Raw genomic sequence first — 25,107 nt, forward strand, 5'->3', positions numbered from 1 at the left:
AATAACTTGATTGTATGTGTGTATACACAGGCGTACATGTGCACAAACGTGCGTAGCTTTCTACATACGAATGAGCAAAATTTTTAAGCCAAAGTGGTTATAAATACGACGGGGAAAAAAAAATTAAAAAACAAAGAAAATTAAAAAAAAATCGACTGCAATATAAACGCTGCTGCAATATAAACTCTGCTGCAGTATAAACTCTACTGCAGTATAAACTCTACTGCAGTATAAACGCTGCTGCAATACGAACGCTGCTGCAATACGAACGCTGCTGCAATACGAACGCTGCTGCAATACAAACGCTGCTGCAATACAAGCGCGAATACAAAAATTATTTCAAAAAATGCGCTACATTAATATGTTGTGCTTTGCACATTTCCGACGTTCGTAATGGTAACAGTTGCCACTAGGAAGGACTCCTACTCATGCATATGCATCAATTTCGTATATTTCATATTCGTATTTTCGAACTTATGCAAAATGCGCAAGACCGCCATATTGTAACAAGTTGAAAATGTACAAAAATAAAAAAAAAAGAAAAAAAGAAAAAAGAAAAAAAGAAAAAGAGAAAAAAGAAAAAAGAAAAAAAGAAATTTTTTCTATCCATTCCATCTTCAGTTAAAATTCGCTCTGTACATAACTTTTTAAGGTAAAAAAAAAAAAAAAAAAAATAAAAAAAAAATAGATAAACATTTTAACAATCCTTATTTCCTAGTGGGGTCCAGGAATTGCACGTTACTTTCTCATAACGATGACTTCTAATTTGCTACAAGAAGGAGTATTTTTTTTTTGTATTTCTGGAGCAGCTTGATGTTTTTCTTTGCTTCTCGAAGTTTCACCTTCATTTTGCAGTACTCGTAAAATATTAGGGACGGGTTAGTTGTATATGCCTTTTTAATAAACGAAGAGAGTGGTACCTTTTCCTTTAACGCTGTGTTGACATTTTTGCACCCAGTTATAATACACCAGATAGTATATATTATGCTCGTTTTAATTTGGATATGCAATTGTTTAAAAAGAACAACAAAATCGTCGATTCCTATATGCTTGTCCTCATTTGTACATTCAAAGATGTCAAGAATCATTAGCTTCAAGTATGTTTCTATGGAATAATTACGATCAGTGGGGTTCTTTAACGATTCGGTTTCTTTTAATATGGAAGAAACTCCTTTACCATTACCTTTTTCTTCATCCTTTCGCTCGATATTGTAATGATAAAGGGAGCTATGTATACATGGATGAAGGATGCCCTTTTCTGGTACTTGCTCACCGCTATACCTTTTCAGGTTTGGTGTGTTGTTCGCACTGCTAAGCCTTTTCAGGTTAGATGTGTTGTTCGCACTGCTAAGCCTTTTCAGGTTAGATGTGTTGTTCGCACTGCTAAGCCTTTTCAGGTTAGATGTGTTGTTCGCACTGCTAAGCCTTTTTAGGTTTGGTGTGTTGTTCGCACTGCTAAGCCTTTTTAGGTTTGGTGTGTTGTTCGCACTGCTAAGTCCTTTTAGACTTGTAGAGTAACTTCTGCTGGGTAGAGAACTTTTCAAATTGCAAATCTTATATATGTTCGTATTACCAGTACGTGAACAAGTATTGGCACGTGTGTTGTTCAACTTTGAGAAATATTTCATCTCAATTCTTTGCCACATATGAAATAGTATGCTCATAAATTTATTGTCTACATCTAACAATGGGTAACTTAAATTACTGTATTCATCATCACCTGCGTCCCCAGCATCTCCAGAATATGTATTATGTGCATTGTGCATATTTTTCCATTTCGATGAGTATTCCTTTTGCAGTGAGCCCCTTTCATGAGGATCATTATTGTGCAACAAGAAGCATCCATGAAGTCTATCACTAGTACAGTCTCTACTACTATTACGTCTTCCACTACAACTGCAATTTTTAATAGTACTGTCATTTGTATCTTTTTTACACATATCCTTATGGAAACTCATACACCTTGAGGCAAGAAACATATTTGTACCGCTAACGGTGCATTCAACGCTCCTGCACTTATTATTACTCGTTGGCAGCATGACAATATTTGTTAGAATAGACAAAAATTGCTGATAAAAATAGTCATAATTTACTCCAATATTTAATATAAACCTTATACTTAAATATTTGTGAACTATATCAATATTGATAATATAATTTTTTTTAAAAAAAAAATTATGTAATAACCTCGTTTTTAACATATTCTCTTCAACATATTCAATAAAATCGCTACTATTCACAAACAAATTGCTCAGTTTCATTTTTTCTAAAATATTTTTGATAATATCAAAAGGGTAATTCTTCTTTTCGGATAAAGAAGTATCACTTCCTTCGTTATATTCCCATTGATATAATCCTATCTCATCAGCGTAATTTGCTACTAAGCAAGGAATCACATGAGAGTTGTAGTTAAACTCGATAATTTCATTCACCACTTGTTGTATACAGTCTACATACGATTCGTCATTCTTTCCATTTAGAATATTTAAATTACCATGGTTAGAAATATTATCACTACTAGTAGTCTTGTTCTTTCTCTTGGTTCCAGTAACTCCTCTATAAGAATAACTATTCATGCTCACATAATTTGTTATGTCGTTGTTTAGGCTATACCAGTATGTACCCCAGGAGTTCCTTTCCGAATAATTCCTAGAATGCCTCAAATTGTGTATGCTATTGCACAGAGTTGTAGCACTAACTGTACTGTGGTACGTGTTAAAGGGTGCTATATCTGATATGCTTTTTTTTTTTTCCTTTTTTTTTCTCTCATCTTTCACTTGTTCTGCTTCTTCTACCTCTTTTTCTTCTTCTATGTGATTGAACTCCTTCGTATTAGCTAGTCCATTCGTAATGTTATTGTTCGATGTTGAAGAAGACAAGCTGTGGTTCCGAATAAATGAATACTTCGTTTCGTTCATAAAAAAAGCAGCATATACTTGATGAAAATTGAAAAAGGTATATAAAACAAACCTTACAATTTTTTTTAAATTGTATATTCCATACATCACTTCCCACATTCTGTTTTTATTCTTTTCTTGTTCTATTATATCTTCCATTTTTTGGAAGCACTTTTTAAAATAAGAAAATAAGCCAACAAAGGATTCAAGGAAACATGTATTTCCATCCTCCCTATAATAGTTAATTATTTCATCAATGGAACTTAGCATTCTTGATATACTTCTTTTGCAATTCTGTATTTCGTTTCGTCTTATATATGCATTTATTTCGTTAATACCTTTACATGTTACTGACAAAATTAGAAATAAATCGCTAGAAAAACATATTTCAAAAAATGTGATAAAATTTTCGATCCAATTTGGGGAAATAACTTCAATTTGTTTTTCACCTGAACAAGTCATCACCATATGTTTTTTTTCGTTAAAAATAAAATATTTTGAATTTTTCCTGTCATATTTGCATTGTGCTGTTTTTTTCAAACTATTGAATTTTGTACATTTGTTTATGTCATCCTCATTTTCGTTAAACCATTTAACAGAGATTTCATCCTTGTCCCTTTCTATTACATCCCTTTCTGTTATATCCCTTTCTGTTATATCCCTTTCTGTTATATCCCTTTCTGTTATATCCCTTTCTGTTATATCCCTTTCTGTTGTATCCCTTTCTGTTATATCCCTTTCTGTTATATCCCTTTCTGTTATATCCCTTTCTGTTATATCCCTTTCTGTTATATCCCTTTCTGTTATATCCCTTTCTGTTGTATCCCTTTCTGTTATATCCCTTTCTGTTATATCCCTTTCTGTTATATCCCTTTCTGCTACATCCCTTTCTGTTACATCCCTTTCTGTTACATCCCTCTCTGTTACATCCTTTTCCATCTCTATTGCGTCCCTTTCTCTTTCTAGTATGCCCTTTTCCCTTTTTATTGTGTTCCTTTCCATTTCTATTAATTCGTCCGTCTCATCATCATATTTTGTGAAGAAAATATGATCTGGCATCCTACTTAAGCAGTCTACCTCACTTAAGGACATGCTAAAAAGCGAGCTCTTAATTTTATGAACATCTAAGTATGTTTTATTTTCACTTATAATTTCATTAATTAAAGAAACATTCGAATTAATAAACAAAATGTTAACAGAAATGGAGTTCAAACATATGAGTATATTTGAGCAGTCAAAAACAGAACTTTCATTGGATGCTTTTTTAGCCCTAAAGTTCGATAGTTCTTCATTTATTATGTCGACACTTTTTACTATTTCGCCTGTCTTGTTCAGAATTTTTTTGTAAATGGAATCTTCTTCATTTTTCTCTTTTCCTATTAACAATTTGCACAAAATATGATCTAACTTATCATATAATTTCCTATTTTCTTTTTCTAGCTCAATGCACACATTTTTGTAGTTGTTTACGTTCCCATGTTTAACAGTGTCTTGCCTCATTTTGCGCGTTTTGAAGGACCCACTTGGTACCAGTATTTCGTTTTCCCCATCATGTGTGTTTTCCTTCTTCTCTAACAACTCCATTTTTGAAGAATTCAGTTCGTCCTTCTGTACACTATGCTTACTATCCATACTATCCATACCACGCATACTACGCCTACTCCCGCGTCTGGCCGCTGCTCCACATAGCAGAAATCCTCTCAACTCAGTTACCTTCCTACCTAGCGCTTTATTTTTTCGAAATAGGCGTACATTGCTTTTTTCATATTCACGTATTATCATCCCTAAGTATAAGTACTCTTTTAGCATATCCTTGCATTTTGCTCGTAAGTCATCTATATCTAAATTATTTAGCTCTTTACATATATCGTCATAATTTTTAAAGCTTAGTAGCTTACGTAGTTTCCTCTGCTGATCATCAACTGTTAATAAATCCTTTTTTTTAATTTCTAAAAATTGTTTGCAGCTATCACTTCGCAAATCTCTATCAATTTCTCTTTGACTAAATAAATTAAGTAAACTATCTCTATCAATTTTCAGTTGTAACTCATTGTTATTGTTTTTACAACTAACTAACTTGTCCAAATAGGAAGAAATATCACTACTGTTCTCTATACCCTTGTTTACAATTGCTTCTTCATCTTTTTCACTAATAAAATTTTTACTTTCTAATTCACCATTTTGCTCTACTAGTAGTAGTTCCCGTTGTTCATTTTTTTTTAAATCATTTTCTTCTTTCATATGATATGTTTCACTTCTTAAATTATCAACTTGATCATTATGATTACTTACTTGTCCAGGCTTCCTATTTATCCTATTTGTCCTCTCTGCATCCGCAGCTTCATTAGCCTCATTAGCTGCACTGGTCTCATTTTGCATGTACTCCATTTCTGTCTTCAAGCTGTGCTCGTTTATTTTCATTTCACTAATACCTTCATCTGTACAATTTAATTCGCTTTTTATCTTATCCACTTCTGTCTGCACTCGCATGTCTCTCTTAAGTTTATACATGGACTTCTCACTTTTCTCCTTAAGTATGTTTAACTCGTTTTCGATCATTTTTTTTTCCTTCTTCACCTCATCTATTAAATATTTCTGACTATTAATTTCTTCTTCCTTTAGTTGTAGCTCTTTATTTCTATGCTCGAGATCTTTTTCTAAGTCCCTAATACGAATATGTTGTTTGTTCACCTGCTCTTCTAAATTGTTTATTCTTAATATGCTGTTCATTTTGTCTCTCACCAGGTTCTCCTTATCTCCCGAAAGGAGCTCAACTTCTCTTCTAATGTTCCCCATTTCAATTTGCAGTTCATCCCGTTCGGTTTGTAGTTCATCCCGTTCGGTTTGTAGTTCATCTCGTTCGGTTTGCAGTTCATCTCGTTCGGTTTGTAGTTCATCTCGTTCGGTATGCAGTTCATCCCGTTCGGTATGCAGTTCATCCCGTTCGGTTTGCAGTTCATTCCGTTCTATTTGTAGCTCATTCCGCTCGGTCAGCAATGCATCTCGTTCCATTTGCAGCTCATCCCTCTGGCTCACAAGTACGTTATTATCACCGCTCAACTTTTCATTCTTGTTCCTTAAAATGATAATTTCGTCGTTACTGTTATTGTTTTCTCTTCTTAATATGTTATTGATTTTTTTCCAATTATTAATTTCACTTTTTAGAATATTATTTTCTCTGCTAAGCTTGTCATACTCGTGTTTTAAAGCATTATATGTACTTACTAAAGTATCTTTATCACTATTATGCATATTTATCTTATTATTATTTATTCCTGTTAATACATTTCCTCCATGAGAATTTTCCTCCTCAATATAGGACTCTGTATATTGTTTTCCTCTTTCTATATCGTTCAAATGTACACTTATGTTATTATCATTTAACACGTCTTTATCATTCTCTTCGTTCATTATTGGCTTATACGTTTTTTCTGTCTCTTCTTCACAATGTTGGGATATATTCACTGAAAAATTGCATTGGATTCTGTCACTATTTAAATGAATCTCTTCATTATTTTTATTGTTAATTTTATTATTTTTTTTTTTTCCTCTTAATTCTTCATCATTGCACATAGGAGCATTTCCATCGTCATTTGAGATTCTACTAATCCCATTTTCTTTGTCCCTTCCGATTCTACTTCTTCCGCCATCTCCGCCTTCCCCTTTGGCCCCCCTTTCCAATTTCTCTATACTGTGTATAAATTCTTGCACCACATTATCTATTTTATTTATGTTGTCTTTCCTGTCTGATATTAAATTTTCTCTACATTTATTATATGCACAATTATTGTTCAGGCAATGAGATGCATTCTTCCTTTTCTCATCATTCAGTGAGTTACCTCTCTCAAATTTATCATTAGAATTATGATTACCATTCGTAGGGTCTATTTGTTTATATGTAAGTCTTAAGTCCTCATTTCTTATTTTTTTCATATCAAAACTATATGTTTGATTTCTTCTACATTCATTGTTCCTTTCTCTAATAAAATGAATGCTCCTTTTTTTATTTTCAAAGTTTGCATTACTTTTATAGCGTACTTTACATTCATGCATGTGCTGTTTAATTAAATAGACCTTTTCATATGATTCATTTTGCATATAATTCATTTTATTTTCCTTTAAAAACCACTTCTCATCATCTAAAATATCTTTATTATCCATACATGTACTTACATTGTAACCATCCAATTTGTACATATGAATGCTATTCAGTGAAAAGCTCCTTCTATTTTTGTATCTCTTTTTCCCTATGGCTATCACGTCGTCATGATGACTACTTACTTTTTTGTATTCCACTAAGTCATATGTTCCTTCGTCGTAATTCTTCTTCTTTAGAAATTCAGTAGTACAGAACGTGTCCTCATTTGCACCCTTGTCACGTTCGCATGTGTTATATGGCTCTTTATTGTATGCATCGTTTTCATCATCATGGGAACTTGGACCTACAGTAATGTTGCTCTCTTCACCTCTATCATTTTCATCGTTACAGGCACTTGGACCTACAGTAATGTTACTCTCTTCACCCCTATCATGCTCACCTGGGTAATATTCCTTGTTTTTATTTCCAGCATTTTCCTCTTCACAATACGCGTTACGCTCACTGCTATTACTGGCCTCCTTTCTTCTCATCAGCTTCTTGAAACTATCAAATATTTTACTTTTAAATAATTTTTTTTTATTTTTTTCTGTACCTTCATTTAATAAGGTATTATTCACCTGGCTCGATTTCTCCAACACACTGTTTGTTCCTCCTCCAAAATTCAAGGAAGCATCTTGATACATTTTTTCTGCTTCCTTTTGACTGCTTTTTTTTTGGGGAGCACATTTTTTATTTTTTTTTATTTTATCTAAAAATATACTTTTCTTTCCCCCCTCCATTTGTCTTCCTTCATTACTATTCTTAGTACTAACTTCTGCTGAGTCCCTAGGTAGTCCTCTTTCACTAATTGCATTTTTCGAACGACTCGTTTCGTTTGTACTATCCGCCTCCCTTTCCCCCTTTGCGTTATTAATGCTGTAACTTCTGATAGTATAAATTCCACAGCGCTTCTTACTCTTTGTGTCCACATCTGAAAGGAAGTGGCTACTTTTATTTTTACTCATTAGATTTACCTCTTCTACCATGGAATAGCAGGAACTATCATTCGTTTTATCTTTATAAATTTTTTTAAAAAAACCGTCGAACATATTTGTTACATGCGCATTTTCATGTGCTGACAGGTCCCTTTCGTCATTTCTATAAAGGTTCTTGCTTTTTCTGGAGAAAGGGGAGTATACAGCGTCTCTCACACGGCTCATCCCCCAGATACTGTTACGATCAGTGATATTTCGATCGATTTCTCGATCGATGCTTCTGTCCATACTTCCATCGTTGCTTCCACTGCTGCTACTTCTACCCTTTTTATCACTCCCTCGACAGACCATGTCTACTTCTCCAGGCGCCTCCTGGGTATTACCCGTGCACTTTACCATTTCGGATGAATTACTTCCATCATTATGATCAGTTAATTTGTGAACATATTTCTTTAGGCATCCTTTTGGCCAATGCAGTATGTCGTCTTGCTCACCATGATCAAAATTTTCATACTCATTTAAATTCTTTGACAAATTTAAAATATCTATGTGATCCTTTTCAAAATGTTGATCTATATATGTATTGCTACTCATATAATTATTATTCTCTTCATATTTTTTTAGAGATTCATCTCTATCCTCCCTTCCTTCATTGAAATAATTAACTGGAGCAAAACTGGGTGCTATTTGAACAAAGCATTCGTTGTTGTCGCATACATCATATACACCAATAATTTGCTCTTCAAAATCGTCATTATCATTTGTCTCTTCCCTTACTTGCGCATCATGTTGGGGAACTCTCATGTTGCAGTGCTGCTTCTTTAACGGAACCGCTTCGTTGGAAATTACCTCATTGGACAATGCCTCATTGGACAATTCCTCATTGGACAATGCCTCATTGGACAATTCCTCATTAGGCAATTCCTCATTAGGCAATGCCTCACTGGACAATTCCTCATTGGACAAATCCTCATTAGGCAATGCCTCACTGGACAATTCCTCATTAGGCAATGCCTCATTGGACAATGCTTCCTTAACCGTTTCTGCACATAATGAATAACTCCGCTCACTCTTTGCATTTATATAACTGATATTACTTGTTGACCTCACTCTTTCTTGCAGCGGTCCTAAGTAATCTAAACTATTAAAATGCATTGCACATATCACATCGTTGTCATCCCTTTCGCTGTTCAACGAGTATGTCGAAAATGCTTTGGCGTGAAGGAAACCGCTCTCTTTTTTAAATTTATTATCTACGCCGTCTAATCGTCCTTCTACTCCTTCCCCTTCTCTGCCCAATTTCCCCTCGACTTCCTGGTCTGCTTCCTTTTCCGCTCCTCCATTTTTACATAAACACGTGGACGTGTAACTACGTCCAGCAACTTCATCATCAACGCAATGACAACCTCTTGTACCATTAGAACAATCATGTGCATGCTCAGCTGTCATACTTGCATTGAAGTAGTTATCTGAATGAGACATCCTATTCGCGCTTAATTCTTCTTTTTTTTCATTGATATTTATTGAGTAGTTCATTGCGTTCTTTTTTAGGTTATTATATATTTTATTATTTGCAGAGGGGTATACAATACTCTGCCTATATAATGTAACATTGTCGTTGTTTGATATAGCGCAAACTTTATATGTATCAGATTCTTTATCTGTTAGCTTCTCCTCTGTACCATCACTATTACTATTATGTAGAAATGACGAAATGCCAGGACAATTTTTTTTTTTTTTTTTTTTTTTTTTCGCTCTTGTAGTAGCAGCTGTATTGTTGTGGCTTTGCGAAATGTCGGCACAATCTCCCACATGATCTCTAACATGACCGTTTACACGATCGATATTTTTGTCTTTTACATAGGACTCTGCTAACCCACTGATGTGCAACGAGCATGTTGGATCTCCTTTTTCAAAAATGTTTACTTCGTTCATAGCGTAAACATCTAAAGTGACCTCTTCACTTCTTCGGGCACTGAAATTCGAAAAGGAAGAATGCAAACTTTTATTATGTACACTGCACACATTGTCACTACTACTTATCAAATTCGTATCTTCAGGTATTTCGGGTAAACATTTTAAGCTAAAAGATTCGGAAAGATGAGAACAGGATTCCCCTAGATCATCCGAACTGATGTACTGCCCGTTACTATTGCAGATGCTGCCATTGCTACCATTGTTGCCATTGCTACCATTGCTGCCATTTCTAGTATTGCTTCCATTGCTGCCATTTCTAGTATTGCTACCATTGCTACCATTTCTAGTATTGCTACCATTGCTGCCATTATTGTTTTCTTCTCCTTTTTCCCTCTCCTGAACATACAATGCATTTTCACTTCTCCGAGCTACGTTGTTGTAGTCTCCTCCTTCTACATATTCGTCTAACACATAATTAAAATGATCTACCTTTTCATAGTTACCATTCATGTATAATATATCATTCGGTCCTATACTCTCAGAGGCTTCCTTCAGAGATATAATCTTATCTTCTATGTTATCATCATAATAATATTTCATCTCATCAGCACTTATAATATCACTATTGTATGTATGTCCAGATGTTTCTATGCCTCTTATGTTATTCGTATTTTGATTTATTTTGTTCCTATTATTTGATTCACATTTCAAAATATATCGTTTGTATGTAACATAACCATTCAAAATTTCACTTGCCTCCTCGTTCTTTTTTGTATCATCATATATTATGTCTTCCTCGTTAGACATATTCGAATACTCACCCAAGCTATTTTCATCATAGGAATTCTTTTTATCAAAGCTGTTTTCATAATTTCTATGGTCAATCTCCTGCTCGGTCAGACCAGCATTATTAGTGCAAAGGAATTTTCCATTATAACATTCATCGTATACAGGATTATTGTCATCCACAGGCTTAGCACCGCCATCATTGTACTGATCGCTCTCTTCCCCTTGAGCATATTCATTATCATGTGAAATTTTATCAGTTCGATTAGGACCTATATCATCGTTAAGAAGACCATGGTACATGATATCTTCTCTTGTGCTAGCTACAGTAGCTTCATCATTTACCACAGCTTTATCTTTATAATATATATTCATTTTTTCTGAACTGTTAATAACACTTTCATCAGAGTAACTGTGCCCAAAACATTCTTCATTGTGATGAAGTACATTAGTATGGCTAGTTGCGCTAGTTAAATTTACGTACGTGCAATTCTTATCATCACCTCCACCAGTTTTATCATCTTGTTTCTCTCTATATAATGACACGTTTAATGCGTAACTGTGACTTTTAGAAGAATGGATTGTACCTGCCCCCTCTTTATTCTTCGATACATCATAATGTTTACTTCTTTTGAGGGTTCCTTTTTTACCCTTTAGAAATAAGTTCATATTTCTGCTTTTCCATAAAAGCTTTACTTGTCTACACTTTTTAAGTTTCGATATATCGTTCATTTTTTTTCTAGATGAGATCTTCTTATATTTGCGGTTTCCGCCTTCCTCACCTGGCTTGCACCCCCGCTTTACACCGTCTTCGCTGCTACCTTTGCCACTACCTTTGCCACTACCTTTGCCACTACCTTTGTCACTACCTTTGCTACTACCTTTGCCACTACCTTTGCTACTACCTTTGCTACTACCTTTGCCACTACCTTTGCTATGTTCATCGCTTCTATTTATGCGACTGCTTATTCCGCTGATTATATGTCTGTTCGTGCCGCTGATTATGCCGCTCTTGAGTAATGTGCTGATTTTATTTATTTTAGATTTTATGGATAGAACAGAAGACTTGTTAAATTTTAAGCTTATCTTTCTTCTATTCTTTTTCAAGTAGCTCATCTTATTTGCATATTCCTTGTTCATAAAAAACATTTTAGTGGGTCTATCTATGCTATTTTTTATTGCCTGCTTTGATATAACATATTTTAATGAGTAATAATTAACACTGCTTTCTTTTGTGTTTACACTTGCACTAGTAGGGTTATTATCGAAGTTTTCATTTAGATTAGACATTGTATTGCCTCGTCCTTCCTTTTCTCTTATTTTTAATTTCTTCCTCTTTATTTTTTTTTGACTCACATTTACAGAGTTCACTGCTGTGGACGATGACGACATTTTTGAAAAATCATAACGAGGGGGGAGGGATTATCAGGGGGAGGAAAAAAAAAAAAAAAAAAAAAAAAAAGCAGAAATAAAATGAAAGTAAAAAGGCGTGAAAGTAAAAGAAGAGATAGAAAGAAATGGACGTAAAAGAACAAATGGAATAGAAATACAAACGAGATAAAATGAAACGAGTGTAAAAGAACAAATGGAACGCAAATACAAACGAGATGGAAAAGTAAGGCACCAAATAGACTTAAAAGGACACGAATGCTACAATAGTACTTGTACCCACATGCCCAGTTTACAGCTAAACAGAACTAAGTTTTCGTTAGGCCAAAATGTGCATGAACATGTACATATACATAAGTTAACCATTCGACAAATTCTGACCCTAATAAATGACCAAAATGCACATCAAACTCACCAAAAAAAAAAATTAACCAGTAAAAGAGAAAAAAAAGAACAAACAAAAAAATGGAACGATGCACATACGTACATACATAAACACATACACATAATACATACATCCAGGTAAATAATTTTTTTTTTTTATTCATTTATATATATATATATATATATATATATATATTTGCTGACAAGTCGAGCTTGGAGCCACAAAAAAAAAAAAGGGGGAGAAGAAAAAGAACAAGAACAAGGAGAACAAAACGGGAGAGAAAAACTGCTTTACTGCTTTATTTAATTGTAATTTTTCTCTTTCTTTTTTTTTTTTTTTCTCCTTCTCTTTTCCTATTATATGTGTCCATAATGCGCATACTCGAAAATACGTATCACAGGTGGGAAAAACCATCGTATGTATATGCAAGATTTTTGTCGAAAATCGTAGGAAATAATTCATATAATATAAATAATCTTAATCGTTAAAATTGAATAAAAAACTGAACAAGTAGAGGACGGTCAATATTAGCACGTTTTTCCTTTTATCATTCTGTGCATATTTGCCACTATCACAATTTATGCATTCTCCTTAAGAATAACCTCATCAGTAATTCGGAAATGTTAACTTGCCGGTACACCCGTGCGATACATGCGTATATATGCATATGCATACGTGCGTACATAAACATACACATACTTATACATATATACATACATACATATATACATACATACATGCATACATACATCCGTACACGTACTTGCGCATACACACAAATGCATATCCGCCCATGCGTGTACCTTTCACATTCCGATAAAAAAAAAAAAAGCAAAAAAAAAATTTTATGACTGTTACAGTATGCACATTTGGGCAATAGCAGAAATAACAGTAGCAATATGAAATAGCGGTAAAAAAATTATAATTCTGTAAATAACAAAAAAATTATATATTATGTACATTCTTCGTACCTATCTCGTTACGCCCAATTTTCCCCTTTTTACAAAAAAAGAAAAAGATGATGAACTGGGTTAAATATACAACAGAATTTCTGCCTCCCTACCTTTTTTCGTCTTTCCCGTTTTACTTTTTTTTTTTTTTTTTTTTTTTTTTTTTCACTTTTAAAAGATAATTTGTTCTTAAGGAAATGGATTACACAAGAGGATAAAAAAAAAAAGAACATTAAAAAAAAAATAAAATAAATAATATGTAAAGTGTTATAGCTAAAGCGGTATAGCTTGAAGGGGTACATATTGAAGGGGTACCATATACAGGAAAACACCACAAAGTAAATATTACACTGCAAAAAATGTAACATAAGAGAAGGAGAAAAAGTGGAGTACAAAAATTAAAAACAGATAACAACATATTTTCAAGGAATTGTAAAAAAAAAAAAAATTAAAAAAGAAAAAGGAAAAGGAATTATCATTTCATATTAGAATTGAGCAAGCCTAAAGTGTTTTTCCTTCGCTAGCACGTGCATAGACGTATAAGTGTGCATATATGTATGTGTGTAAGTGCGTACGTAAAGTGCATATATATATGTGTATGTATGCCAGTAAATATGTATATACGTAAGACTGCCCAAATGGTATGAGGACGACCTCGATGAGCCCTTTCGCTGCCGCTATTCCCCTATTTCCTCCTCGAGCATGTGTATTTTCTCGTTTAACAAAGAGATAGCCTTATTGATCGAAGCGTTTTCATTTTTTAAGGAAACTAAAATATTGAACAGTTTAGTGTGTTTCACATTTTGCTCATCAATTCTTTTTCCAATAAGATCATTAACATCTTCAATTTTTTTTGTTATTTCTTCCTTAAATTCATTAAATAAATCTGTAAAATCATACTCATGAATTTCTTCTTTTTTTTTCGATTCTATTAACTCCATTTGTAATTTCATCATTTTTATATTGATCATATGTTCAAGTTCTCTTATCTTCCCCTTAAGACTTTTTTTTTCATCATGTGATGCTTCATTAATTCTGCTAAGCGACACTCCTTCCAACTTGTCGATCAAGTCCTCCTCCATTTTAAAGGAATCATGTATAGTAGCGAAGCGAAGTGGAAGAAGCCAGAGGAGGTGGTAAATATACGCTTAAAATGAAATGCAAACTTTTTTAGCTTTATCCAACTTTACATTTTTCTTTTTTCCCCCACCACCCTTCTAAAATAGCAAGGAGAAATGTACAAGAATGAAATGCAAACAAGGTAAATATGTGTTTGTGTTTATATTTTCTTGTTTGTTTTTTTCTTTTTTTGTTTTTTTTTTTTGTGTTTTTTTTTTTTTTTTTTTTTTTTTTTTTTTTTTTTTTTTTTTTCTTTTTTTGTGTTTTTCTTCTCTTCTTTTTAAAAATAACTAGTAGTTAAATAAACGAAAAAAGGTGGTAAACCTGTAAAAATCAGTAAGTACGCTTCTCTAACTATTTATTTTACAAATAGCAAAGGTATTCTACATAGTTAGGATCTCTACAGATACATCTTTTACATGTATGCACATGCACGTGCATGTACATTCTCATATACATGTATATGTACATGTGCATATACATATATATATATATATATATATATATATATATATATATATACGTAGCATACTACTATATTACAAATGTGACCCACCATATATATAATATATGCTCTCTACATTAACTTTACTGACTGTGAAGGACAAATATTTTAAAGGAAAAACTGAACAAAAAGTTTTGTCAGAAACTATTTATAATCCTTTCGTGTGCATAAAGGGCTATATCATCTCTGTCTTACAGGGACAGAATAATGAATAAAAAAAAAAATATAATAAATAATAAATAATAAATAATAAAACAAAAAAAACAAAATAAAGCAAAAAAAAAAAGAAAACGAAAATAACAAAATGGCAAAGTAATACATATATACACACATATACATATACATGTCCATATACCCTTATACGCAGGCATACATATGTACCATCCTCCTATATAAAATACTAAAAATAATTCCATTGTTTTATCCTCTTATCCTACTACAAGCAAGGAATTAAATTAACTGTAGCGCATATGATGTATATGACAGTGTAGACAAGTACAAACTTGAGAGAAGACATAGTATAAATTAATAACATTCTTCACCTCATTTTATTTTAGTACCTCCAGCATATTTATTTCTTTTCCTCCACAAATTATTTACACATGCACATATATAGAAACATGCGTACATGAATACATGCAAATATATATGAATAAATAAATAAATAAATAAATATATATATATATATATATATATATATATATATATATAATAAATATAGCTTTTTTTTTTTTTTTTACAAAAATGTTTTTCATTAGCAAGCTTCCTGCAATTTCGACTCCATCATTTCCTTTGCTCCTTTAATTTATTCCTTTTTTTTTTTATTTTTTTTTTTATTCTACTATATTTTATATTATTCATTTTTGTTTTACTTTTGTTTTCTTTATCTTTTCCTTTATCTTTTCCTTTATCTTTTCCTTTATCTTTTCCTTTATCTTTTCGTTTATCTTTTCGTTTATCTTTTCGTTTATCTTTTCCCTTATCTTTCCCTTTATCCTTCTCTTTATCTTTCTCTTCCTTTTCTTTTGTTTCTAAATTTATCGCTAAAAATACAAAAAATTGAAGCTCTAAATTTCCTATTATCCCGAAGGTATATGTAAAAAAGAAAAAAAGCTATTCTATGAAATATTTATGTAATATATATGCAAAACATTTACTCAAAGCATTTATGTGCAGTGTATACATGTGAATAGAAGTAAAAGTAAAATGTTACTTCAATTCACCTTGATGTAGAACTCTTAGTGTTAATTTTTCTTTTTTTTTTTTTTTTACATAGCGAAAAATATAAGTTGGCATATAATAATTTCGTATTTGTCCTACAATATATATAGTTCAATTATTCTATAATTTGCATTGTAATCCCTTATGAATATATTATAATGAAGCGATACCTACACATGCAAACATAAACGTAGATGTGTATGCATGTGAGTGTATGTCCGTATGTATACATATACCTACACCTCTAAACATATACATCCACCCACACACATGCATAATACCCCTTTTTTTTATACCTCTTTTAAAAGTAAAGATAACTAAAGTATAGTAGCGAGTGCACACTCAATTATTGTGGAAAAGTAAATAACAGGATTTTATTATTCAAACAATGACCTCAGTTAAACATCCAAAGATTAGCGTATTAGGTGCAGGAGATATAGGCTGCGCTTTGGCTCATATGATCTGTGAAAAAAATCTAGGTGATGTCGTTTTGCATGATTTTAGAAAAGGTAATGATACTAAATTTATCGCTTTAATTTGTTTATCATGTTAATTCATTTACCATTTCAATTCATTTACCGCTTTAATTTTGATATTTGAAAAATGATATGACGTGCAAATTGAAAATATGTATCTCTACATTAACATGTTTCTGTATTTATGAACAGTAATGTGCACCGAAATACAAATACTTGCCTATATACACATAGATCCTCATTAACACAGTGCATATTTGAATCCATAACATTTTTAAAAAAAAAGAAATTAATCCTTGTTTCCTTTTTGCTTTTCATTCAAACGTGTAAAACATATATGAAGCTAATATGTAGTTTCAACTGTTTTTTATATGCTTATTTTGTGCTTCTTAATTTTTTGCTTAACTTTTTCTCCGAGGATAAATGCTTGGCCATTTAAGTGAAATCCTATGTATCTCCTTTTTTTCCTAATATATATAAATGCTCTTTATAAAAAAAAAAAAATAATAATAAATAATAGAAAAAAGGAACGGTGTACTTTAACGAATTTATGTATTAAAGTAAATGACCGTATGTGTATAAACATACATAAATACATTCTTACATACGCATGCATGCCACATGCGTATACGCGTAGACTATTTCTTGCACCATATATATATGAAAAATGTTTACATAAAATTTCTTTCCATTTTAGATTTACCTAAAGGAAGAGCATTAGATATACTGCACACAAGACCACTAAACAGATCTAGAATAAATATATTAGGTACTAATGAAATTACAGATATTAAAGATTCACTAGTTGTAGTAGTAACAATAGAGGTATCAGAACGTGAGTTTGCTGAATTTGATGAAGAAGATATAGAAAAACAAGTTTACACATCTAATGTTAAACTATTAAGGGAAGTATCAAAATCAATTAAGAAACATTGCCCCCAAGCTTTTGTAGTAGTTACTACAAGTCCAGTTGATTGTATGGCAAAGGTTTTACAAGAGAATGCAAATATTCCCTCTCATAAAATATGCGGGATGGCGGGGGTTTTGCACAGCGCACGACTGAGACACAATTTGGCAGAAAAGCTAAGAGTACAACATAGAAAATGATAAAATAGAAAATAGTTAAAATAAAAATTATAAAAAAAAAAAAAAAAAATATAAAAAAAATAATAGTAAAATAAAAAATAAAAAATAAAAAACATATAAAAAAATATAAAACAGGCAATCACTAATTTGGTGAAGAATGAAGGATAAAACTCTAATTTATGTATATATATATATACCCGTACATATATATATGTATCTACATGTATGTGTTGGTGTGCGCATATATCTGTATTCGTACAAACTTCTGCAAAATTAACCATAATTTTTTATTGTTCAACTCAGATAAATCCGGGTGATGTGCAAGGATTTGTAATAGGAGCTCATGGGGATAAAATGGTACCACTGCCAAGGTACTGCTGCGTAAATGGTATTCCATTAAATGATTTTACAAAAAAAGGAGCTATAACAGAAAAAGAAATAAATCAAATTGTTGAAAAGACAAGAAATACCGGTTTAGAATTATTAGAATTATTACCCGAAGGATCAGCATGTTTTGCACCTTCATTAGCTATTGTTGAAATTATTGAAGCTTATTTAAAAGATTTAAAGAGAGTACTCGTATGCTCCGTATTGTTGAATGGTCAGTACGGTCATAAGGGGGTTTTTGCAGGTATCCCTGTTGTTATTGGAGGTAAGGGTATTGAGAAAGTTATTGAGCTAGATTTGAATGCGCAAGAAAAAGAACTTTTTGATGATTCTCTAAAACATATTAGTTATTTATTTGAAAATTATAAACATGAGGCAGTCGTAGATGAAGAAGCCAAACCCAACTGACACATCCAGCTCATATGTTAATGTATATGTATATGTATTTTTTTTTTTTTTTTTTTATTTAGATCATTCTTTTTTTTTACATACATACATACATATATATATATATATATATATATAAATGTGTGTGTGAGTATTTCTTAGCTATGTGCTGTCTTTATTATTCATTATAAGAGCGTATATATGTATATATATATACGTATACATATATATATTTTTACTTGCCCATCCACAAGCATACCTCACATGTACATATATATATATATATATATATGCGCTCCGCAAATTTTTTAATTACAAAAAAAAAGGTGGAAAGGATTATTTTTAATGCCTCCTGAGAATAACAATAAAAATATAAAAAAGATGTTACTACGTAGATATATATTCATACTCACGATAAATTATAATATTTATTTTTATACTTTTTTTACAACAAAAATAATTATTTTATGTTAAACAAAACAAAAGAATAAAAAAAAAAAATAAAATAAAAAAAAAAAAGCAGTCTCCTTTTATAGTTAAAATAATACATTATAGTAATAGTGTATTCTTGTGTTGTATTTTCAAAGAAAAATTAAGGCAAAAAATATCCAGTTTATTATAATAGATAGTCGAGAATTTTTACGTTCTAAAAAACTCATTTTTCGTTATTTTAGCCCATTTAGCCACAAAAATGTGTACAAATTTAAGCATGTATATATGTATGTGTGCGATTGTATGTAGTCAACTTTTTGATGGTTGTATTCCACTGAAAAAAAAAAAAAAAATTCTGACCCGTTCATATTTTTTTTAGAAATGTTTCACAAACATTAAAAATAATCTCCTATTTGTTTAAATAATCTCATGAACGGGTCATACGAACTTTTGAAAAATAGAAAATGATGCTGTTGACGAGCACATAAGAAAAGAGGCGTTGATGGGGCATAAAAAAAAAAAAAATAATAATAAAATAAAATGAAAAAAAGAATCACTTTAGTAACATTAATGGTGTGGAGAGAAACATAATAATTTTAACGAAATACTTGAACAGTCAGTAACCTTGTTGAAATCTTAGCAATTCAGGTAAAAGACCAATACAAATATCATTCTATATATATGTACATGTATCTATTTATTTCGCTATCATAATTTTCAGTTTTAATATAAATTTTATTTCAATCGTACTATTTTGGGTTGACATTATGTGATATATAACAAAACAAAGGGATATATGGAGGTCTTCTTTTTTATTTTTTTTTTTTTTTGAAAAATAACGAAAGCTATATTAATCTTTGTCTTTCTGCATTTTATTTTTTGCTTGCTTGTTCATATTAAATATATTCTTTTAATAATACCTTTTCACATCAAAATGCCTCTATAAACATGTGCTCACTTCACTACATATATAGAGATGTTATGTAATGCGGATTTTGAATAAATGAAAGGAGTACATGTACGAAAGAATGGAAAAAAAAAAAAAAAAGATAGAGATGGAAAAGGCAAAGATTAAAGAGAAAAAGAAAAAGAAAAAGAAAATGTAAAAGAAAGAGAAGGGTAAAGTAAATATGTAAAAGAAGGAGAACGACAAAATAAAAAAGAAAAAAAGAAACACTTAAATAGCTTTTCCGAAAAAGTTAATAAACTTGTAAATATACGAAAATTCATCTTTTAACTATAACTTAAGTAGACCTAACTTAAGAGCTATCTTACACTTTTACAGTAAATATATAAAGTACATTCAAATGAGATGCTTTATCTTGAATTATTTCGAGTTATACTCTCAAACAAGTGTAAACTTATTACTGTTTTGGCAAATCCCCGCACTCTATATACATATATAATACACACATACATATATATTACATACACGCATACATATATAATATATTCATACGTACATATATAATACATACATATGTACATATATAATACATACATACGTACATATATAATACATACATACGTACATATATAATACATACATACGTACATATATAATACATACATACGTACATATATAATACATACATACGTACATATATAATACATACATACGTACATATATAATACATACATACGTACATATAAAATACATACATACGTACATATATAATACATAATTAATCACCCAAAGGCGAAATATAAGATTAAACACATTTAAAGAAAATTAGAAGCCTACTTTTCCCTGTGTAGTTTTTTTTTATCATTCCTGCCATATGTATCTTAAAGTTCACTAATAGCTTTTGTAATTTTTATGCATAAAATAACTATTAAACTATTTCTTCTTGTAATTTCTTTAAAAATAATATATTAACGAAAAAAAAAAAGGAAAATATATATCTACAAGAAGGTAAACTAAAAGTTTAATTGGTTTATTTTTCTATATATAATAATTTTTTCCTACTTTTTCTTTACTTTCTGATGTTTTTTTTTTTTTTTTTTTTTGTTCTTCTACATCTATTTATACTTCTACTGCTTCTTTCCTTTCCAATTTTTTCATTTTTCCTTGTAGTCAGATAATGACTATTAATTTTATTTGAAAAACTAAATCGTATCTTATGCTAAATACATGACATCTTTTTCAACATCCCGCTTTTGATTTTTTTTTTTTTTTTTTTCTCTCATGTACAGTACATTATTACATGTATTATATGTAAAAATAAGGGGATGCATTTCACAAGTTTGCCACGAATTGATTAATTTCGTTTTGTTTCCTCGCTTTTACACTAAATCTTTTTTTCGCTTCATTTTTTCGCTTCATATGTTCGCTTCATTTTTTCTGTTCATATGTTCGCTTCATTTTTTCGCTTCATATGTTCGCTTCATTTTTTCGCTTCATATGTTCGCTTCATTTTTTCGCTTCATATGTTCGCTTCATTTTTTCGCTTCATATGTTCGCTTCATTTTTTCGCTTCATTTGTTCGCTTCGTTTTTTCGCCTTTTCCCCTTCTCATTTCTTCGCGTCCTCGCCTTCCCATCTTTTCATATCATACGCTACATTTTTTATTTTTTCCCATTATCTTTTTTATTTTTAGCCTTTTTTTTTTTTTATTTCACAACTCTATATAAAATATAAGGCTAAAACTCCTATCATCTTCCAAATTTTTGTATTTCCTTTTTAGATTTTTCTCGCTTGAAAGTATTTATAAGGGGCACATAGAACAGCATACATACAGATATGCATATACGAACATATATACATGCACAATACATATACACATACATATATATATATATATATATATATATATATATATGTATATGTATACATATGCACGTAAGTGTTTGTAGTTGTACAAGCGCATACATAAAACGCTCCGTCACCCCCCGTCCAGCAATTCCATTTGCGTATATTTTATATGCTTTTTTTTTTTCTAGTCAAACTTGACGTATTATTACCCTTTTTATTACCTGCATGAATAAAATGAATTTTGTCTTACCAAATAGATATATATCAAAGTGGTTTAAGAAAAGAAATAATTTTGAGAAAGAAAAGAATGGCATTAGTAAGTTATTGACCTTAATACTAAGTGGTGGTAGTTCTGCTACTGCTGCTGCTGTTGGATGGTGTTTTTTGAAAGATGAAGAGAATAGAAGCAAGCTTCGGTTAGATTGTAGGGATTTAAAAAAGAGCATATATAGTATGTTATATAATGTTAGTAATAATAATAAAAATATTTTTTTTGAGAATAGTGTTTATTGTGATAATTCGAAAAAGAATTTTCAACATCCATTATGGAGATCAGAGGAGAAGAGACCTATTGAGAAAATGGAAAATGCAATATTATTTAGTGGTTCATCAAATCCTTTATTAAGTAAAAATATAGCTGACCATTTAGGTACAAATTTAGGAAAAGTAAACTTAAAAAGATTTGCCGATGGGGAAGTGTCAATGCAATTTATAGACAGTATAAGAGGAAAGGATGTATATATCATACAACCAACCTGTCCACCAGTAAATGAAAATTTAATTGAATTATTGCTGATGATATCGACATGTAGAAGAGCATCAGCAAAAAAGATTACTGCTGTTATTCCATATTATGGTTATGCTAGACAGGATAGAAAATTAAGTTCAAGAGTACCCATATCCGCAGCTGATGTAGCAAGAATGATAGAAGCTATGGGTGTTGACAGAGTAGTAGCTATTGATTTACATTCTGGACAAATTCAAGGTTTTTTTGGACCTAGAGTACCTGTAGATAATTTAGAAGCACAAATAATTGGTTTAGATTATTTTACAAAAAAAGATTTATATAAACCTGTTATTGTTTCACCAGATGCTGGAGGAGTTTATAGAGCAAGGAAATTTCAAGATGGTTTAAATCATAGAGGTATAAGTGATTGTGGTATTGCTATGTTAATAAAACAAAGAACAAAACCAAATGAAATTGAAAAAATGGATTTAGTAGGTAATGTTTATGATTCAGATGTTATTATTGTTGATGATATGATTGATACATCTGGTACATTATGTGAAGCAGCAAAACAATTAAAAAAACACGGAGCTAGAAGAGTTTTTGCCTTTGCTACTCATGGACTTTTTTCAGGACTAGCTATTGATAGAATTGAAAACTCTCCATTAGAGGAAGTTATTGTTACTGATACGGTTAAGGCGAACAAAAATATTGATAATTGCAAGAAGATAACCAAACTAAGCGTTTCTGTGCTCGTTGCTGACGCTATTAGGAGAATTCACCAGAAGGAATCTTTGAACGACCTTTTTAACATAAAGGGGTAGATGTGTATGCAAGTGTGCGGGTGTGCGTGAATGTGCGTAGCATACCATTTTGATACAAAACAGTACTTTATAAACATTTATCAGAAAAATGGCAGCCTACTTTCTACAGCACTCGCGAATGAAGTACCACATGTTGGCAGGTGTAAACCATATGCGTATATATATACGTATGTGTATACACCTAAACACTAATATATCCCAGCGTATACATACATATTTACATGCAAATGTGTACATATTATGTACACGAACCTTTATTTTCTTGTGAAAATAAGCACTACATACACGTTATGCTTATTCTTATAATGTCAACTTTTTTTAAGAATATTAAAATTTTATTACCTTCTGGAATTTTCGTATGTTTGTTTTTAAAGGGAAAAGCTTAAATGATGGTACCATACTGATAAAAAAAAGCATACACCCACAGTTTACATGCGCAAGTATGTGATTATTAACATATGTGCAGAATGGGGAAAAGGAAAAAGATAATAATAAAAAGTAATAAAAAACAAAAACAAAAACAAAATAAACGTAAAAATAAACACAAATTGAAGCTTTTAAATTTTAAAAAACAAACAACAGTGTTTGCCAGTCATTGATCTTTTCTCTTTTTGATATTTTTAGTTATTTCTTATACACCTGCGTATATCTTTCAAAAGAACAAACATATATGTTCCATTAATTGCCTAAGCTTCTTTTATTTTATTTTTATTTTATTTTTATTTTATTTTTATTTTATTTTATTTTTTTTTTTGCGAAATTAGCAGAAGATTTAATATGTGAAAAAAAAAATAATAATAAACCAAAAAACATACAAAACTAAATAAAAACGTTTATTTGTTAATCCTATGCAAAACAACACCACAATTAACGACTGATTTGATTTAGTTTTCTATTTTTCTTATGTATCATAAAATTATTATTTTTCAAGTTTAAAGTTTTATCTTCTACTATTCTTCTACAAGTTGAGTTTTTTTTCCTGAACAAGTCATATATTTTTTTTTTTTCTTGCTGTTCAGGATATTCTTTCCGCATTTCGCTAAAATAATGTGATGATTATGCATGCGGTTTGTTCCAAATTTTAGTAGTTATTTCATAGGTCACATTGAGTGGAATTACATTTAAGTAGCAATTTATTATACGCATATATATATATATGTTCATATTTATGCATATAAATATGAACATATATTTGTGCTTGTGAGGTTCTTTTTTATTTAAAATATATTTACAAGTAGTGATCAACCATCTACCCCATTTTACTGAATGACTTTTTTCTCTCTATACAAAACTGTTGTGGAAACGATAAAAAGAGATAAGCACTTTTGAAAAGAAAAGGTATACTCCTTTTTTTTATTTTATTTTTTTTTCTATGTAATAAACAAAATATTTAATTATTTGATTATTTAAATTATACATGCTCCTAAAATTAGCAAACAGTTCTTTGAGTTATTTGTAGTTAATCATTTTTTTGGAATATAAAAATTCGCAAACACACTGTACGTATATTTTTACGTGCATATATATAAGTATATACATACATGTACATACATATACGTACATATACATATATATGCATATGTATAAATATAAGTATAAATGTTTATACATATAAATACATACATACGTACGAAATATGTTATGATATTTATATCCCATTATGGTTTTCAGTTTTTTATGGAAAAGCGATAAAAAGGAATATTTTAAAATTCTCACATTGCATAATTTTTTTTTTTTTTTTACATAGTAGATATTAGCCCCATAATTCAATAATTCACATTCGTCCATAAA

The 25,107-nt window shown here is 30.7% G+C and overlaps 5 protein-coding genes across 5 annotated transcripts; 2 read left to right on the forward strand and 3 right to left on the reverse strand.

The window, feature by feature from the left end:
- Positions 1-761: 761 nt before the first annotated feature.
- On the reverse strand, positions 762-12,065 carry MKS88_004315 (CRWN-like protein; the record flags this gene model as incomplete). Its single annotated transcript, XM_067217482.1, has 1 exon — positions 762-12,065. One exon carries the CDS (start codon positions 12,063-12,065, stop codon positions 762-764), a length of 11,304 nt encoding a protein of 3,767 aa, XP_067071905.1.
- A 2,009-nt stretch (positions 12,066-14,074) lies between these two features.
- Positions 14,075-14,479, reverse strand: MKS88_004316 (uncharacterized protein; the record flags this gene model as incomplete). Its single annotated transcript, XM_067217483.1, has 1 exon — positions 14,075-14,479. The coding sequence occupies one exon, from the start codon at positions 14,477-14,479 to the stop codon at positions 14,075-14,077; it is 405 nt and encodes a 134-aa protein (XP_067071906.1).
- Positions 14,480-15,804: 1,325 nt separating this feature from the next.
- On the reverse strand, positions 15,805-16,317 carry MKS88_004317 (uncharacterized protein; the record flags this gene model as incomplete). The annotated part of the gene is made up of 2 exons (XM_067217484.1): positions 15,805-16,097; positions 16,245-16,317. The coding sequence occupies 2 exons, from the start codon at positions 16,315-16,317 to the stop codon at positions 15,805-15,807; spliced, it is 366 nt and encodes a 121-aa protein (XP_067071907.1).
- A 313-nt stretch (positions 16,318-16,630) lies between these two features.
- Positions 16,631-18,599, forward strand: MKS88_004318 (oxidoreductase; the record flags this gene model as incomplete). Its single annotated transcript, XM_067217485.1, has 3 exons — positions 16,631-16,751; positions 17,416-17,807; positions 18,108-18,599. The coding sequence occupies 3 exons, from the start codon at positions 16,631-16,633 to the stop codon at positions 18,597-18,599; spliced, it is 1,005 nt and encodes a 334-aa protein (XP_067071908.1).
- Positions 18,600-21,999: 3,400 nt separating this feature from the next.
- Positions 22,000-23,316, forward strand: MKS88_004319 (phosphoribosylpyrophosphate synthetase; the record flags this gene model as incomplete). Its single annotated transcript, XM_067217486.1, has 1 exon — positions 22,000-23,316. The coding sequence occupies one exon, from the start codon at positions 22,000-22,002 to the stop codon at positions 23,314-23,316; it is 1,317 nt and encodes a 438-aa protein (XP_067071909.1).
- Between the last annotated feature and the right edge of the window lie 1,791 nt (positions 23,317-25,107).

This window comes from Plasmodium brasilianum, chromosome 12 (genome assembly GCF_023973825.1).
Source record: "Plasmodium brasilianum strain Bolivian I chromosome 12, whole genome shotgun sequence".
Lineage (NCBI taxonomy): Eukaryota > Apicomplexa > Aconoidasida > Haemosporida > Plasmodiidae > Plasmodium > Plasmodium brasilianum.